At 28.0% G+C, this 19,457-nt stretch overlaps 1 protein-coding gene across 5 annotated transcripts in view; it reads left to right on the top strand.

The window, feature by feature from the left end:
• LOC127290222 (lachesin-like) overlaps positions 1-19,457 on the top strand; it is a 93,528-nt gene that overhangs the window by 34,649 nt on the left and 39,422 nt on the right. For all 5 annotated transcript variants that reach the window (XM_051318691.1, XM_051318675.1, XM_051318710.1 and 2 more), the window contains one exon: positions 17,002-17,166. In XM_051318691.1, coding sequence (XP_051174648.1) covers positions 17,115-17,166 — 52 coding nt within the window. In that variant the 5' untranslated portion in view covers positions 17,002-17,114. The remainder of the gene's footprint in view (positions 1-17,001; positions 17,167-19,457) is intronic.

A 19,457-nucleotide genomic window follows, 5' to 3' on the forward strand; every position in this document is an offset into this window, starting at 1 on the left:
CCACGATGCGGATATGATATATTGAAAGACTGGGAGAAGAAGTGAGAGAAAGGATTCGCCAGCCCTTGATATTATCAAAACCCAACAGAACTCACACACTTGAAAATTACTCTACATACATAAAAATATATATAGATACTGATTGGCGTCAGAGCCAAAGTGCTTTTTATTTTAATCATTTTCATCTCTCTTTTGCTAGAAAATTGGGTTTTTTTTATTAAATATGTAACATTTTTTTATCCATGTAAAAAAACACTAAACTCTTTTTATACTTTGAGGAAAATTAAATAATTTCTACCCAAAATTATTCACGATTGTATAAAATAAAATTTTTAATGTCTATTTTTTCCCAAAAAAGGGGTTTTTTAAAGCTCGCGCGTGTATTTTATTTGATTTTGTGCTTTTTAAAGGATATTTTATACATCTTAGAAATAAAAAATATGACCGAGAAATGGGATATAAAATGAGCTTCTCAATAAATAATTATATAATATAATTTTATGAACGTCGCATCTGTTTCTTGTCAGGGAAAATATCGACTATCACATTAAATTGTATTTGTTTTCTCACGCTCTCTTTCTCTCTCTATCTCTACATTATTATACTTATATTGGGTTTATAAAATTCGTGATTATAGTAAATATGTGGATGCTTTAAAAAAAAGGCAATATTATATACAGAGGGCGTCTCAAAGGTTCTGGTAGAAAAGGATAGAAGCAATTTCAGTATCAGTAGTAAAAGTAAATTTTGGTCAGACACGTTACTGATGTTCTATAATTCAATAGTAACATTTAATTTCGGTTAGACGGGAAATTAAAAATGTTTATTATTTTGGTATCAGTAGTAAAAACCAAGTTTAGTCAGACAAAAATTAGAAACGCTTGTAATTTTCCTATCAGTAGTTAAAGTAAATTTCAGTCAGACATAACTTAATTTCCTACCATACCTCATTTTTTTTACCCAATTCATAAATTTTTCTAAAAACTCTGAATTTTTTTATAAATATTAAAAAAAAAATTAAACAATAACAGAAATTAAATATCAAATTTAATAATGTTAATAAACAACCCCTTCAAAAGAGGAATGCGAAAAATCCTTTAATTTCATAATTTAATTAATAATTCTCTTTTATCATACAATTACGTTTTTAAAACGAGGTTCGTTCATCTATAACAAAGAAATAATTAAATTTCTCCGAATAATTTTTCATGCAAAAGCAGTATACCATCTTTTTCTTTACAAAAAAAAAGTATTTGGTATTGTTTTTTTTTGAAATTGTTTATCTATCATTATAACACTTGCCAAAAGTCCTGGCAATAATTAAATTCCAATGTTTTCACTTCCACTAATTTTTACCTTGTCTGCTTTGGTTTATAAATTGAATCCCACTTAAAATCCAAGTCACATAGAAATCGATTGGTCGCCTTGTGTTTGTGTTTAGTCCCTGTTTTAACGAGGTTCTTGGCGCCGAGAAAAATCTTATTAGAGACTGGTATCAAGATTGAATATATATATAAAATCAGAGGGAGGTTCAGAAGAGGATTTTAGATACTGCAAGTAACTATGTATTCGTATAAATATATATATATATATATAACTAGCATTGAAGTACGAGTAGTTTCAACTGAGTAAGTTGAGTGGCCGTTATATGGGGATCTAAGCATTCTGATTTTGCTGACCACTGTGCCACCCCCTCGACCCACCCACTCCCGAGGCTACGTGAACCGCCTTTAAACCACTCCTTTCACATAGTTGTTTCCGTTCATCCTGCCCCCCTGCCTTTCCCTAACTGTCTTCCACATCTCTGTCCTATCGACACCTTTTTCTCATTTTGTGAATTCCGTAAACCGAGAGTTCTCGATTTTACTACGATTCTTCTTTTCTTATCAGAACTTTCAAGAAGATGGAAAAAAATAACGAATCTGCTGACTCTGATCTTTTTTTTTTTTGAAATCTAATCAAACAAAAAATTACAATTACACTTTTAACTGCTTTCTGTACTTTCAATTTAAATAATCTTAAACTCGCTTTGCAAAATGGTTACAAATTTTTGAATTCAATGAAATGGAAATATTTTTAATTGAAAAATTATTAATTATTAATTAAAAAATTAAAATTTAATTTAAATTAGTTGATTAATAAAAGAAGGTTAAAAAATAGAAATAAAAATATTGTGCTAAAAAAATATTCTTTCCTTTCCTTGTCAATAGAAGGTCAAATTATATCATCTAAGTTATAAACTAGTTACTCTCTTCAAATATAGACTTTTGTTAAATGATATTCTGAAATACCTTGAACTATTTGTTAAATAGATATCAAATTCGTTGAATTTAACTTTTTGATATGTTTCAAAAAGTTTATTTGAAAATATTTTGAAATTCCTTGCAAATATTTGGAAATTCAATATTTTTGCAAAATTTTCAATTTAATATAGAGGGTTTTTCTCAGGGCTAAATAAATTTTAATTAATAAAAAAAAAATTCTTACTTTTGTCAAACAATATCCTATTTCTATTTGTGAATAAATAAATAAATAAATATGTTAGTAAATAAATAAAATAAAAAAGTAAATAAATAAAATAAAAAAGTAAATAAATAAAATTACTTTTACATGAAAGAAATATTGCGCATAACGCATTAAATTACCCAAGGATTTTCTTTGAGTGAACTTCCTTTGCACCACTCAAAAGATGGAAAGCTTTTGCGCTTCGAAATACAAAATAACTTAAACAAACGCCCAAGCATAGAAATCCCTCAGTCTGCGACGGAGCTCAAAATTCAGATTGAAACCAACACTTTATAGAGGAGGGAGGGGAGGGGGGGATGACATTCATTTTAGCACCGACAAAGTGAATGCTCTACGCACATATAACATACGTTATTTGTAAATGTAAGTTCGCGCGAAATATTCCATGAAAGTAACAAAAAAAAAAAAAAAAAAAAAAAATTGACAAAGAAAAAAAAGAAAAAAAAGAGTGTAGACGAGACAAGAAAAGTCTGGAAACTCGCTTCGCCTTCTGTTTCCAATATCACTACCACCATTGATGCATTGGCGTCTGAAAGTAGCGCTTGTTTCATCGGTATACTGCTCTCGTGAACGGAAAACAGAATGAATTCTTATGTACTGTGTCTTATCCTTATACAGCCTCACAGTGTGTAGATCTTTGGCTTTTTGGTACGCTTTTCTATTCCGTCAATCCTTCCACTGTTTACCCTCCCCCTCTGCCCTATGAAAAATCCTACTTTCTTGGGATAAAAATTCTTAACGTATTTCAATTCCGTTTTCAACCGTCCATTTTGGTACTCGATTGTAAGTAGGATACTTGTATCTATATATATATATATATATTGGAATGAGAACTATTGATTTTAAACGTCCATGTAGTCTTGAATTCACGTAAATCTGCCCAACGAAACTTGTTATGGGATGAGTTCCGCTACATTTGTCTTGAAATAAATTCCCTTTGAAATTCAACACGAGAGAGTTTAGATTGCGTGAAATTATTGCCAAACGATCAGAGTAACAAATTTCTGTTTATGTATATTTTTTTTTCTAGATATTTTCTGTTTATACCAAACCGGAGAAGAAAATTATAAGATCAGATACAAGATATTTTGTCATAACTGTAAAAAAAATTCAATTTTTCAAATTTCTAATTTTTATAATTAGTATAGTCAAAAATTTACAAATTTTAATAATAAAATAGTTTTATTTATTATTGTTATAAAATTGTAAATATTTTTATAATTAGTTTTAATATCGTAGTTCTTAAAAGTGAATTTTTCGTCAATAATTCATAAATATCCAATATCATTTGCATTACAAATTATTAAATTTGAAATTCACTAAAACAGACAAGTTATAAATGTCCTAAAATCATTTATAATTCTGTAGTAGTTTTAATTCTCATCAATATTTCATAAAATTAATTAATAATATTAATTCGTCCACTCATTATCACATATAATCCACAAATAAAATTATTTTATTAATAATAAATTATAATAATTAAAAAAAACAAAAAGAAGAAAATTTATTATTTCAGTATCTTTAATCCTCATTAATAATTATTTCATAATTATAAAAATTTTAATAATATTAAATATAATTATAATTCATAAAAATAATTCATTAAATATAGAAAATTATGAATAATTTTTTTTTTTGTAATTAAAATTGTTATTGCCTTTCGTTACACCTCTCACATGAAAATTTTAAGAATTTGCTAAATGAGTTTATCATGAAAGGGATACTATAAAAATAAAAAAAATATCGCGTGGGAGAAGTTTATGCATTGCAAAGTTCAATTTATCAGTCCATTGAGCCACACACTTATTTCTTGTATCAATGAGAGAGGCGTTTTTCTTTACGATATACACGAGGAGACATGCACCCAAGTATATATAGACATACGAAAGCGTTTTTCCGATAAAGAATTTCATTTTCATTGCGAGAGCTTATTGGAAATGAATCGACATCTGAACTGTTATAATAAAAGCAACTTTAATGCATATTTGCCTACTTGTCTCTATTCACGTCATTGTATATATATACGACTCTTTCAAAACGACTAAACATCATATTTCAATATTTTTCTTGACACAATTACAAAAATAATTTCAAAAAATATTTATGTAAATAAAAAGAATATATGAATAAGAAAAATAAAAATGAGAAAAAAAAATATAGGAATGAGAAAAATAGGAATAAGAAAAAAAAATATAATTTGAAAAAAAAAAAGTTAAAAATATATTTTTGAGAAAATGCTATGCACGTGAAGTGAGTGAATGTAGAGTGAAGAGATAAAATATTCGAGTGATGAAAAACGAGACTTCGCGATTTAAAATGCCAACGCACAGAGAGGACGATCACACACGCGATGGCCAAAGCGATAGCAATTGCACGGACTCGATTTCCGCTCGGGAGTTATTGACCACGTACATAGGTAGCAGCCAAAGTGAAATCGGAAAGCTGTCACGTTCTGAAATTGACATCTTTTCCCCAAGTCCGACAACTCTCACAGTCTTGCTCTGACTGTTACTTGCTTTGAGAGATGTGTCTTCATATACATATATACAATTTCTCCACGAAAGTACCTCAAAAAAAAAAAAAAAGAAATTGAGTTTTACATCTTTCACGTGTTTTCAAGTAATTCAAAATTTTTCGCCTTACAAAAAGAAAAGAGGAAAAAGAAAAAAACGAATTAAACGATTTTAAATTATTAATTTTTCACTTTCACTTTTCTATTCCACTTTGACGAAAGTGGAAACGGAATTATGAAAATGGTGAAAGTGGATCTAAAAATTCTAGTCACTAATCTCCAGTATTTATATGGGCTTAACAAACAAAAAACTAGGGCAAAGAAATCAATATAATACACGATTAACTGAAATAAAAAAAAATTACTTTTACCTCTATAACCAATTTGTACAATAAGCTTTTTATCCATCGTGAATGAACTGGTTAAATATCAATTTATTTTCTTAAGCCTTTCGTGAAACTGTTTTCATGGGAAGAAGATTATTTTCCGTCTTTTGTTATATAGCAATCACAATTCTCGCCTTTATATATATATATATATATATATATATATATATACAACACACACCCTATATATTGCAACTCAATATATCTATGGATCATGGTTGGATTATCGAACCCTCTTTTCCAATAATATATATATGCAAGTTATAAACTGACGCATAGCAAAAGGGTTGCGTGTATAAGAGAACCGATAAGCTTTTGCGTTAAGTATTCCACCAAGCTTACAACTAACATGGATGCTGCGTAATGTGACGTTATGTATGAGAAACGCGTGCCTCTATGCGATATATAGTAACACTGGCTCTTCCCTAGGGGTTCTGTAACCTCTATAAACGCGTCTTCCTTCTCAAGTCAGGGCAATGCTTCCCATTATGCAGTGTACGCACGTAACGCGTTCCGCAAGGGTTCCTTGTATATCTAGAGTTCCCCCTCCCCCAACATTACCATCCTCTCTTCTCTCTCTCTCTCTCTATATATATATATATATATACGAAACTGACACAAAACTATATCACAAGAATGTGACAGACAACTAGATAGAAACCTTTTGCTTTAGTTCAAATAAATACGTGCCAAAGAAGAGACAGTTTCTATTTATTCTTCTATTAGGTAATCAATCCAAATGTACATTTTTTTAATCTAAATATACATATCAATTGGTTCTGATAATGATATTGAACTGTTAATTAATTGTATTTCAAAAATTATAATTTCCACTGATTCTAATTTTTACTTTTATTACTTCAATTTTAGTGTTTCGATACCGGCCTGGTACCGGCATTCCTACCGGCTTGGTACCAGGCCGATCATGGATGATAACCCGGCAACTATCCGGACCGGTACCGGCTGGGTACCAATATTTAATCCTTTTTTTTACTGGCAAAGGAGTTATGCTGGCATTAAAACTAGTACCGACCCAGTACCAACCCCGTACCGACATTCAGTACCATTTTTAAACCGGCAAAAAGTTGTGCCGGCAATTGGTCCCGGTTCCACTCTATAAGCATTCTTTGCATTCGCTTCTCATAAGCAGCTTTTAGGTCAGTGGATGTGGCATCGACTTTGCAGCCCTAGCGTCCGGAGTTCAATTCCCCGTGTCGTCAGATTTTCTATTTAAAATTTTCGTTAATTCTTGATAATTCATATGTTTCAGCATTCAGGTTTCAATTAATATGATAATAAATTTGGTAGCCAGTCGGTACCGGGCCGGATAGTTGCTGGGTTATCATCCATAAACGGCCCGGTATCGAAAATTCCACCGGTCCGATATCCCGCCGGTAGTTTGCCGGCAGTAGACCGGTATTAAAACACTAAAAACAAAAACCGGTCCGGTATTTTACCAGAACCGGCATAGTTGCCCGTTATCAAGCCGGAAAATTCCACCGGCGTGGATATTTCCCTGGTTATCATCCATAACCGAACCGGCTCCAGTCCGGCGGAAATGCCGGTCTTCTGCCGGCACCAACTGGATACTTAAAATCCACCGTTAGTACCAGCCCGGTACCAGGCCAGTCGTCGATTTCTGCCTGAGTGGAAGTGAAAATAAAAATTAGAATTAGTGGCAGTGAAAGTGATAACGAGAGTGAAAATTTGAAGTTAGTGGAAATACAACAAAAATTGCTAAACTAAAAATAACAATGACTAATAAAAAAATTGCAAAAAAATACTTAAAAATTATTATTCGAAGATTTTTTTAACCTTTCAATGCACCATTGTTTTTTATTCCTCAAATGTCGTGTCATGAATAAATTATTCAACATATCCCCCTTTATAGCGCGGCGGAACCTTTATGAAACGAATATATGAAAACTCTCGAATAACTATTCATCTATAACGATATTCCCATCGTCTCTCACACTTGTTAGTCTTATTCTCTACTTTTTAAAATATCGTTACATTTTCTTCCTTATTCATCGATAAAAATATATAAAAGGAAAACTATAAATATTTAATGCACACTGAAAGCATATATATCAGAATCATCTTTTTATATTTTGCATATCAATCTCGAAGTATATATTTCCTTTTTTTATCATTGAAATCAGACTCAAAAGATCTAAATTCTCAAATATGATTAAATCGTATATATATATATATTTAATACTCAATTTCAAATGGCAGACACATTTCGATGTGATAAGGTTTTCATCAAGGAAATATTCCTACACTTCGAGACACAACATTCCACAACTCTCTCTCTCTCTCACCTACCAAACATGTCTAAAAGTTCGAACAGATCTTATATATAAGGTAGGAATGCAAACGGTCTCGGGTCTTAACTTAAATGAGCTTGGGTCCTGAGAGAAACTGTCGGGAATTTCGCGCAAGTTCGAAACAACCGCGAGCTATACGTTTGTCTTTGGAAAAGCATTCAACCATTTCGTTCGTTCGTTCATTCGTTCACCTAGATATAGTATATGAAACGTGTCACATGACTCAAGGGCATTTTTCTCAACAAGTACTATAAGTATCTGAATTCAAGATCAAAGTGAAAATACACAAGTGGGGAGGGAAAAAAAAGAAAGGAGAAAAAAATTCCAAAGACCCATGAGCGCGCCAAAGCAAATATTACCTCATTTTTCTTAGACAAGTTTGAAAAATTGATTTTTCAAAACTGCTTTTCAAACCCAGAGAGAAAGGAAACTGTTTAAGGATATATTTATAATATAAAATACCGCCTTATGTAAAAGTAATATTTTAGAAATTTTTGATCTTTTGAAATAATAAATAACAGAAGGAAAATGTCATTTAAATATAAATCCAAATTAGCTTTCAGAATATATATATGTTTCACTAGAAGCTAAAGATGTATCTTTCGAAACTTTAATTTGTTTCTCTGTTAGATAAGAACTTTGCAAAATTGCCGGAGAACATTAATGTCAAAAAAAAAAACTGATTTTTCTTTTTGCAAAAACTATCGAGAGTAACTAACTCCTTATTGCTTTTGAAAACAGTTAATATTACAAAGACTTTCGGGAAATGCAATTTAGAATCGCGGAAACGTTAACTAATTTATGAAAATGCAGCTAAAGGTAAATCTACATTTCTATATATACAATTTACATAAAAAATTTCCATGATAATTTTTCTTATTACGAATTAAAAAATAATTTATTAAAGAGAAAAAAATTGCAATAATCCTCTTAAATGAAGAATATATTTTTTTTCCAGTTCATATTTCTCAGAGATAGAAAACATTAAAGGGGAAACCACAAAATGACATCAGATAAGGCTTAGAAACATGGTAATCATAAAGTCAATTGGCAATGTCCTTTAATGTGTCTCATTTTCCAACTGAAATGGTCAATTATCATAGAACAAACGAATTGTGTTCGTGACGCTATAATCGCACCATTTAAGAAACTCCAGCATATCTTTGCGCATCTTCAAATCTGATACGCTTATATTGTGTCTTGAGAATGGTTTCAGTTAATGAAGCCATGTAATGTGAATTCTAATAATATAAAAAGGACATTATTTAGTAGGTGAAAAAATTTATTAATATTAAAATGTTGATACGTTTTTGGATTCTCTTATAAAGGGACCAAAAAGACCAAATATTTCGAATAACAATTGTATATATAATTAGCAATATAACCCATTAGTAGTAAAACCACAAAGAGAAAGAGAGAGAGAGAGAGACAATGTCGTCTTGAATGAACCTAGTCGGCATTAACGATTAACCCTCGCACACGTTTCCTGGTCACATATAAGACGTAAAGTCCAATTAAACATTGACTTGAGGAATTCGAAAATTTATCTCGCAATATCATTTAACTTCAATCTTCTTAATTGAAGCGATCCTGTTCTAATTTTGTCCCTTTCTTTTCACCTATCCTAAAAAGAATATTCTTAAACTAAAACGGCTATTGTCACTTAAAAAATATTTTTTAATAAATAATTATTTAAACAAATAAGTATTTAAATAAATAATTATCTAAATAAATAAAATATTTAAATAAAATATTTTTAAAATGTTTTAGTTTTGTTAAATAATTTCTTTTTGAGAATATTTTTCTCGTTTAAAAAGAATAAATTCTTAATAATTACATTGTTTTACGTTGATAATGATATAAATATTTTTGTAATACATAAAAGATAGAAAGAAAATTATCAAGACTGAAGAGGATTATATAATATGATTATACAGAGTGTGTTATATAAACTGAATAATCAAGATCTATTTCTTCTTTATTGAAAAACAATTATTAAATCGATTCTTTATTATTCTTTTGTATATAGAAAATGTATTTCTTAATTTAATTGCAATTTTCTGCGATTGGCATATAATATTATTGAGAATCAGTATTATCAAATTAAATTTCTATTAGTTTATTGTTAAATACAAATCTACAGGAAAATTAATATTGAATATTATCCTTTATAAGGCAATCAATCATTTATATAAAAATTTCTAATTCTTTTCTTTTCCACTAACACCAAAATAAACTAAATCAATTCGACAATTTATTTTCTGAAATTCGCACTTTTATTAAATTTCTATATCTACTCTGCTATTTTTGCGCGTTTCGAATATGAATTTTTTTTTATCCAAAAGGTAAGAAATTCAATTACACCAAAACAATTATTTTACAAAATTAAAAAAAAAATCGTTTAATTTTATATAATAATTATAAACAACTACAAAATAATAATTTTACGCATTTTCAAGAATAAGAAAAAGGAAATATAATAATTAGAGTTTAAAAAAAAAAATTGTAATTGAAAAAAAAGTCTATAAAATTTTGTTTTAAATATTTAGAAACTATATAGCCATAGTCGATTTTATATTGCGCGCAGCCAATAAAAAGGGGAGTGGGCGCGCATGAAAAATACTTGTGCCAGTAAGAATACAAGAGTTTCCGTTTCAGTCTCGGAAACTATACTGGACTATCAATAATAAAACTGACTTTATGGCAAGTGGAAATTGCGGATGGCGAATATTGAGAAAGTAACATGAACACCTGCGCAAATTGAATGCGTTACGTAGTTATTCGGTATGTCTTTATATACCTCTTGCATAGAAGTCCCGATCTGCGTCGGTGTGTCTCTTTCAAATTCATGCTGAGAAACTGTATAAGCCACCATTGCCCCATATATATATATATATATATACATATATATGTACAATGCACATACGACCCCGAAGAGTATACATATATATAGTAGCAATAGGAAACGTGGAGTCGATTCTATTCAACATTCAGGACGCGATTCAACCCACCCGTTGAATTATCTTACTGACTAGACCCCATAGAATTATCACCCCCCCCCCTCCCCCTCTTCCTCTCTGTTTACTGGGTGCCTGCAGAGCTTACATAACCGTTTCCCCCTTCTCATCTCTATAATAAAGTCATTAACTCTCGGACTTACACTATTCAAAGACAACTTTGCATTTATTATTTTTAATCATAAAAATTGTACAAAGCAAATTTTTTTAATTTGATATATAAATTAAGAGAATATTAATATAGCAAAAAAAAAATTATTAAAATACTTGTCTTTTAAATTAGAATATTTTTACAATCGGAAATAATTTTCAATTTGGCGGTAATTTTTTTAATTTTCAGAATACAGTAAAAACAAAATTTATTTGATTCGAATAATTTACTTTACTATTATCAAATAAATATTTACTTAAAACAAATAATTTTTGAAACCAAATAATTGAATTAAATAAACTGTATTTGAAGCAATAATTTCTGTATTTGAAATAAATACAATTTAATTAATTCAAATAATAATTATTTGATACAAATAAATATTTATTTGATAATAATCAAGTAACCGATTATTTAAGTCAAATAAATTTTTGGTTTAGAGTTGAATAGTATTTGTTTCCAGTTAAATAGTATTTGTTTCAAATACAGAAATTATTGGTTAAAATACATTTTTTTTAATTGAAATAAAAATTATTTGGTTTAAGTAAATATTTATTTGATAGTAGTCAAGTAATCGAGTATTCGAATCAAATAAATTTTTTTCCGTGTATATTCTAATTGTAAGAATAGTATTCTAAGTGTAAGAATATTATTCTAATTTTAAGAATATTATTAGTTTTAGGAAAATTTTATTCTAATTTTAAAGAAATATTTTATGAATAAAAAAATATTTCTTTATTTAAACTACAGTTTAAAAGAGTTAAAAAGATTTTAAAAAATTTCTAAACGTAATAAGAATATATAAATTTTAATAAATAATTTAAAGTTACTATTACATAGAAATTTCACTTAACGTTTCACCTGAATAAAATATCTAATACACTTCATTTTTACTTCTAAGTTATAAAGTAATTTTACTTTTACTCCCATATGAAAACTAATTAAAATTGTTAACAGCAAATATTAGTTTTGAGAACAAATTATATATAATATGTTGCTACATAATAAAACTCATATTCTACATTAACAGTAATAAAAAAATAAATGGAAAATATAATTTCGAAAAAAAATTGACAAAACTGTTGGGATATAATTTTAATGAGTATGGAATAAAAATCTCCAAAAAAGAACCTGTTACTTCGCATATTAATTGCAAAATATATTCAAAATTTTTTAAAATTTAATTATTTTTTTTTTCATTTTTTCATTTGTGAATTATATTATTGGACAAAATTTCTCTTTTTCCGTGATATACTCTCACATTTTGATAAATTTTACATAATTAAACTCGATATATTTTAATTATTTTTATGTATATATAAAATGGACACCGTTGATCTTTTTTTTTTTTAATTAGTGATTCGTTTGTAAAGTGCAATGTATAGTTTTAAAAGTGTATATATGTACGAAATTCACGGATGAAACAACTTTTTTCATCAAGAGAACGAGTGTTTCGCTTTGAAAAGTTCAATACTTGATTTGCAAAAAAAAAAAAAAGAAAAGAAAAACAGATGGTGGGGTTTTATTAGACAACTCAATACAGACATGATGTCCAAATGAAGCGCGTTAATTTCCCCATTAAATGTATGAGGAATTCAAGTTTACGATTTTCTACGTCGAAGGACATAAAATTGTTTTATTATATATAACAGAGTCGTCTCTCTCATCCTCAATTTCGGATCCATTTTCCACACTCTTAAAAAAAAAAAAAAAAAAGTTTTTATTGTCACCAAATAGAAAAAAATTTAGATTTTAATTTTTCTTTTTAAAAACAAAATTACATATCCAGAAAAATGTTTCTTTGAAAATAAAAGAAGTATTTCTTTGATTCAAAGAAACATTTTTCTGGCTGTAAATTATAATTTTAGGAGGAAAAAATCTACAATTTTTTCACAAGTTATTAAATTTGTATTTATATTTTTTTTCCAAAATGATATAAAGAATGAAAAGGAGATTATCTGAAAGTTTCCTGTCGGCTTCTAAGACTTTTATTCCCTTTTGTTCTACATATTCTGTACCAAACCAAAGGCAAAACCCTTCAAATACTTTCACGTTCTTGTACATATATATACATATATATATATATATAATGTTAGCTACTTTGGAGTTTAGCGACTTCCGTCTTGGCATTGCACATCCTGATATCAAACGAGAACCAAGAAAGGAAGGAAACAAGCAAGCAAAAGTAGATTCCCAGACCACGTATCAACGTTGCATATCGAGCGCATTTTCGATTCTTTTTATCGAGTTCAATCCTCCCAAAAGTTCACCTTGCAAATACTCTACATTTTTTTTTCTTCCAAAAAAATGTTAATTATTTATAATTTTCAAAAATTAAAACAATACTATTTTTTTAATATTTTATCTCACAGCCTTATTTGATTCAAATATAAATTTTTTTCTGATTCAAATAAATTTTTATTTGATTTAAATAAATAAGAGAAGAAAAAAAAACATCTATTATAATAAATATAATAATAAACTCGTTAATGTCTAACACCTGGAATTGATTAATTTCGAAACTTTGGGGGAGGGGCGAAAGGGTAAAAAAAATTATTGAGGAGTGGGGGGAGGGGGGTTGACGATAGGGACAGAAAAAGGGTATGGTGGAGATATTTTAATGGAAGTTTGAACTTAAGATATTTTGTTGAACGGAGACGAGAATCTCATCGGGTGAGTGAAGCGATTGCATAGCAAGGGAGAGAAAAGCTGATCCAGTGAAGTGTTCATAATGAGATGTTAATGGAGTGGGCGTAAAAAATGCAGGCGTCACGTCACGGTATCGACAGCTACTCTTCCCCCCCTCTGCTCTATTCGTTTTGGTCTTCTATTTTTGACTCTTTACTCTTTTACACACCCTAGTCTCTTCTTATATATGTATATATATATATATATATATATATATATATATATATATAAGACTCCTTTTACCAGGAAAACTATCGCATCTTCCCCCCCCCCTCACCTTGTAATCTATTTTGTCTTCTACAGACTTCCTAGATTCGTCTCTAAAGCCGCCCACCTGGCCAAATGAACTTTCCTAAAAAGCTCTTCGACGTTTAACGAGAATCACTGAGGAGAGCAGTCTTATATCCCTCTGGGTATACGTGACAGTGGGGTTGGAATTTCCCCCCTCTCTTTCTCTCTATCTCATTCCACTCTCGATAAACGATTATCGACGAAAAGACAAATTCTAAATTACCCCTTGCGAGTTAGAATTCAATTATATGCTTTCAGTGAAGTGATTTCGAAAAAAAAAAAAAATATTGTTCTTATAATGCAAATTCCAGTGTTTATGAAAAAAAAAAATTTGTTCGACTTTTTTTTAAGTATATTTATATTATTAGAAGTATATTAATTAAATTTCATACGCATTTTAATTGAGAATAAAAATTAAAGTAGAATAGTCAAGGTACAGTCGGACATCAGTAGGTAGGAGAAATTTAAATACCTAATTGGTATAGGTAAAATTTTCAAATCAACGGTCTGACCCAATATGGATTTTTCTACTTGAAAATTAATTTTAAACCTGAAATTAATCCTAATCGAAAAATTAATATTTATCTAAATAATAATAATTATCTAATTTTTGAAATTAATTTTAATCTAAAGATTAATCTTAATCTAAAGATAAATAAATTTTCTAATTATTAAAATTAATTTTAATCTAAACATAAATAAATAAATTTTTAAGTAGAAAAACCAATGTTTAGTCAGACATTACTTCCAGAGTGAAAAGTGTCTTTTACCAACTACATTTAACGAGATTGAACTTCCGATTCAATACGGGGGTTTTTTTTAAATATTAAAAAATAAATTTAAAATTTAAGTAGTATAAACAATGTACAATCAGACAAACGTCAATAGAAATACAATTTTTACTAAACTATTAAATGACCAGAAAATTGTCATGTCTGACTCAAAATGACTTTTACTACTTGAATATTAAACTTCAAGTATTCAAGTAGAAATGATCAACGTTAAGTCAGACACGAGAAAAAATCCTTTAATATTTCACAAAATTCTAAACAACTTAATCTATAATTCAATTCACTTCGATTATGTAATTATTAACGCTTTAAATAAAAATTAAATTTCGTTTCAAATAATTTAAAACCAATTTTAAATATAAATTACTAAATTATTTTCTTCTCCTCATTTTTTGATTGTAACTATAAACGAGTTTAGAGACTTTTTGATACTCATAAACTTAACAAGAAAATTGTAATTTCACAAACTACACAAACTTTTGTCATTTCGTTCTTTCTATTCGTTCAATTTGAAAACTACAAGGCCTTTATCTGTAACACAATTTTTTTTTCTTCACAAACTTAAAATGTGTCAGAGAGAGAGAGAGAGAGAAACATTTATGAAATAAAAATTGTAAAATAAAAACGAAAATTGTATATGCAAAATAAATGAATGTAAAATATTTTTATAACTCTACAGAAATGCATTTAAATATGATTTTTTAATGAGTTCTTGTTCTCGAAAAGTATTTTTTTAAAAAGAAAAATTCTAAAAAGTACCAAAAAAATGGAATTTGTTAATTTAAAAAAGGATTTGAAATTACAAAAACAAATATATAAACATCGTAAATTAAATTTAGTTTTCACATAAAAATGTTAAGTTTCCAACACAGTTTTTTTCCTCTTTTTTCTCCCTTCCCCCCACCCCCCTTTATCGCGAGATTTATCGTGTTTCGGCAAATACATTTCATTTGAAAAATAAATCAGGGAAAAAATTACTGGCGGAAAAACGGGTGCAAGGTTGTCACGTCGTCGTTTTATCTGCATGTATATATATATACTTTTAAAAGCCCACAATGAAATTGGGTTTCACTGAAAAATTATTCACAAATCGGAACTCAAATACTGGGCCGAACATTGAATTGCAATGAAGCTTTTGCTATATCTTGAAAAAAATCGCGGCCGAGAATAAATACAGAAAATATTCCGATACAAATATTTTTCTTCTCTTACTTGATTCTTACACTTTTTTGCAAAATTTAATTTTTTCATCTTCTCTAGTATAAAGACGCAAAAAAAGAGTTTATTTTCAGTTTTTCATCTATGTGTATATAAAAAAATAAAAAAAAAAAAAAAGTGACAAAAGTGAATAATAAAAAAGCGTTTTTATAGGATGCGTCATAGTTACGTTCTTTTTTTTTCGTAACATTCGAAAATTTTTAGTATGCGAATTTGATCTCGAGTCGGATATAGCTCAGCAGAATTAATCTCGTTACACCTAGCTTTCAAACGATTTTTTTATGCTCGTCACTGGGATTTAATCCTTGCTGAGTGTGTGTCTTTTACGACGCATGTGAAAGGTTTCGAAAAAAAGTACCTACGATGCAGTGAACAGAATTTTTCTTTTTTTTTTTTTTTTTTTTTTTTTAAACACATTATCCACAATTAAGTCAACCGAACTGAATATACGTGATTTACCATCATTAAATTACAACGATCTTGTTAACTTGATTTACGTATTTAAAAAAAATGTAATTTCTCTTGGAATTTATTTTTTATGTAGCTCGATTTTTGCACTATGTTACTATGGTAACTTTTTCAAACAGTTTTTTTGATAAAACCAATGAAGGGCAAAAAAGATTTATCTTTGAAATATATAATTCAATCTTTGTAAAAATTTAAAAATTTTATAAATGCAATTTATTCTCTTTAGTAAATTTTACTCATAAAATAATATATTTTTAAATGAGAATAATCTCTATAGGAGAATAAAATAAATATTTTAAAATTATTTTTTAACAAAATATTGTTTGTTAAACAATATCAATAAATTGTCAATTTTACATGAAGGAGAAAAAGAAAAATTTCATTAGATTTTTTTTTTTTGTTTGAAAAAATAAACAAAGTAACAATGCATTTTCTATCGGTAAAAGTGCAGTCGGTGGAAATGTAAGATAAGCTGTCATTGAAAGAATTCCTTCGTCAAGGATGTGATAAATATTGTTTCTGGGCTGAAAAATCTATATAAATATATATATATAGATGTAGAAACACATATAGACAAAATGTGATCATGTCAAAATGACTCTTTGCCTTCATTTTTCCAGGCATGTTGTACGTAAGAAGAGCGGAAATAGAGGTCCGCACGAAAGATGATGGAGTTAAGTAGATAGAAGACCATTCCTGGCACCATCAAGCAGACGCTACTTTGCGGCGCACGATGCTCTGCTATCTCACTCTAACTATTCTCTTCGTCGTTAATGTGCCATTCGGTAAGTATCACTTTATTTCATTTAAAAAAAAAAATTACAATTCCAATCGATGGGGAAAAAGCCAAAAAATCAATTTATTCTAAATTTGAGAATATTTTCTAATAAAGAATTCACGATTTAAAGAAATTATAAAAAATATTAAATTACACTTAAAAAAAAATTTATTTGATTCAACTAATTGATTACTTGACTCAAATAAATATTTACTTGGACCGAATAATTTTTGAATCAATTAAATTATAGTTGTTTTAAATACAGAAATTACTGGGTTTATTTAATTTAATCATCTGGTTTCAAAAATTATTTGGTTTATGTAAATATTTATTTAATAATAGTCAAGTAATTGATTATTTAAATCAAATAAATTTTTTAATAAGAATTTTCTAAAAATAAATTTACATATTTTTAAACAGAAGCCAAAATATATTCTTACTGCATTTTCTGTTAATAATTTAAGTGTTTATTAACTTTAGTATTTAAATAAGAATTATTTTTCGAAATCAAATCAAATAATAAATATTTAAAAACTAACAAGATAATATAAATATAAAATTAATGAAATAATTAAAATTCACTATATTTTTAAAGTAAGAATTTATTTCAATTTATTAAATTGCATTTTGAAACATTTTAAAATAAATGCCAATTATTATCCATTTTCACTGCGATTTTAATAAGTTAAACAAATTAACAAAAAAAGATCGATAAAATAAATAAAATTATTCAGACATGAAAATAATTTGACAAATGACATTATATAAATTAAATTAGTGAATTGTAACGAGAATAATTGGACACGATTTGTCGAAAAATATAATTGGAAATATTCGTCCTTTTTTTGGTACGAGATTTTATTTAATAATTATAAAAACCAGAAAAGATATTTTTAAAAATATAGTTAAATTTATCTTAGCTTCTTTTTTTGAAATAAAATTTCAATTTTATTATTTTACAATAAGAAAAAAAAGAAATTGAAATATGTGCAAAATAAATATGAAAATAAATTTCTGTAAAAGGGTTAGAAAAAAAAATGATCTTTGGTATGAGTCAATTCAAAATGGAAGCTGCATTACTAAAATGATGCTCGGTCAAGAGAAATGATCACGTCATTTGCAGATGTAGCAAATGTCGGTGCCAAATACCTATATACAGGTCGCGGGAAATAGGACTGGATATGCGCGACTGGTCAACTTCTGGCGACGATAGGACTGCTCTTGTCATTTGAATTAATTTTCTCGATTTGGGTCGAGATACATCTACAACCATCCTTGAACTATTCACTTCCCAAGCACTATCAAACTTACTTAATAATATAACTATTCATCAACAAATAAATAAAACTTTTAGCTCCTATATAGTCATTGCAAAAAAATATATATTCTCAAATTGAGAATAAAATACAATTCAATATATTTTACTCTCAAAATGAGAAGATATTTTATAAATATATTCTAAATTTAAGAATATATGCGAAATTGCAAAATTCGAATAAAAATATATATGAAGAGGAATATAAATTTTTTTTTTGGAAAAAGGCACAAAAAATGTAATATGAAAAAGAATCAGCGTTGAAATCTTTCGAAATCGACGTTTATACTTGAAATGAACATTATTTGATAAATTTTCTAACGAGTAAGTTGAAAGAGCAAACGATCATAATTGCGCGCGATATCTTAGACAGGAGCAGCACTTTTGGAAAATCAAGGGTGAAAGAGAGAGAAAGAGAGAAAAACTGAAAACTATGTGATCATCACATCCAATCGAAATTACCAACTATACTTGAAACTTTCATAAAAGTTTTATTAATCAAAAGCCATTCGCGAGAGAATTTTGATTTCACGGCAGAAAACGTCGAAGTTTGTTTCTTTCAGTTTGTATAGTTAATTAATTAAAAACTATTTCTCGATTACAAAGGTATTTCAAAAGTTCAAAGTTTTACATAATTTTCACATTATGGCTTTTATTAACTTTTATGGACATTATTATCAAATATATAATTTATTTATTTACTAATTCTATTCAATTCTTACCAGAAATAAAAACAACTGAAGTAATTTTTTTATTGTTATTGTTTACTAACTACTGAAACAAAAAATCAAACAAAAATTTTACTGAAAATTAGTTACTGTTTACTAATAATTAGTTTTTACTAATTGTTTTACTAATAATTATTTTTAACTAATTCAAATTTAGAGAGCACGAAAACCGATTTTTTACTCTTGAAAATAGATTTTTATAGAAAAAAAAAAAAAAAAAAAAAAAAAAAAATTGGAGGCATGAATGTCAAACGG

This window comes from Leptopilina boulardi, unplaced genomic scaffold (genome assembly GCF_019393585.1).
Source record: "Leptopilina boulardi isolate dan_hultmark-lab unplaced genomic scaffold, ZJU_Lbou_2.1 LbouV2_123, whole genome shotgun sequence".
In the NCBI taxonomy this organism is placed as follows: domain Eukaryota; kingdom Metazoa; phylum Arthropoda; class Insecta; order Hymenoptera; family Figitidae; genus Leptopilina; species Leptopilina boulardi.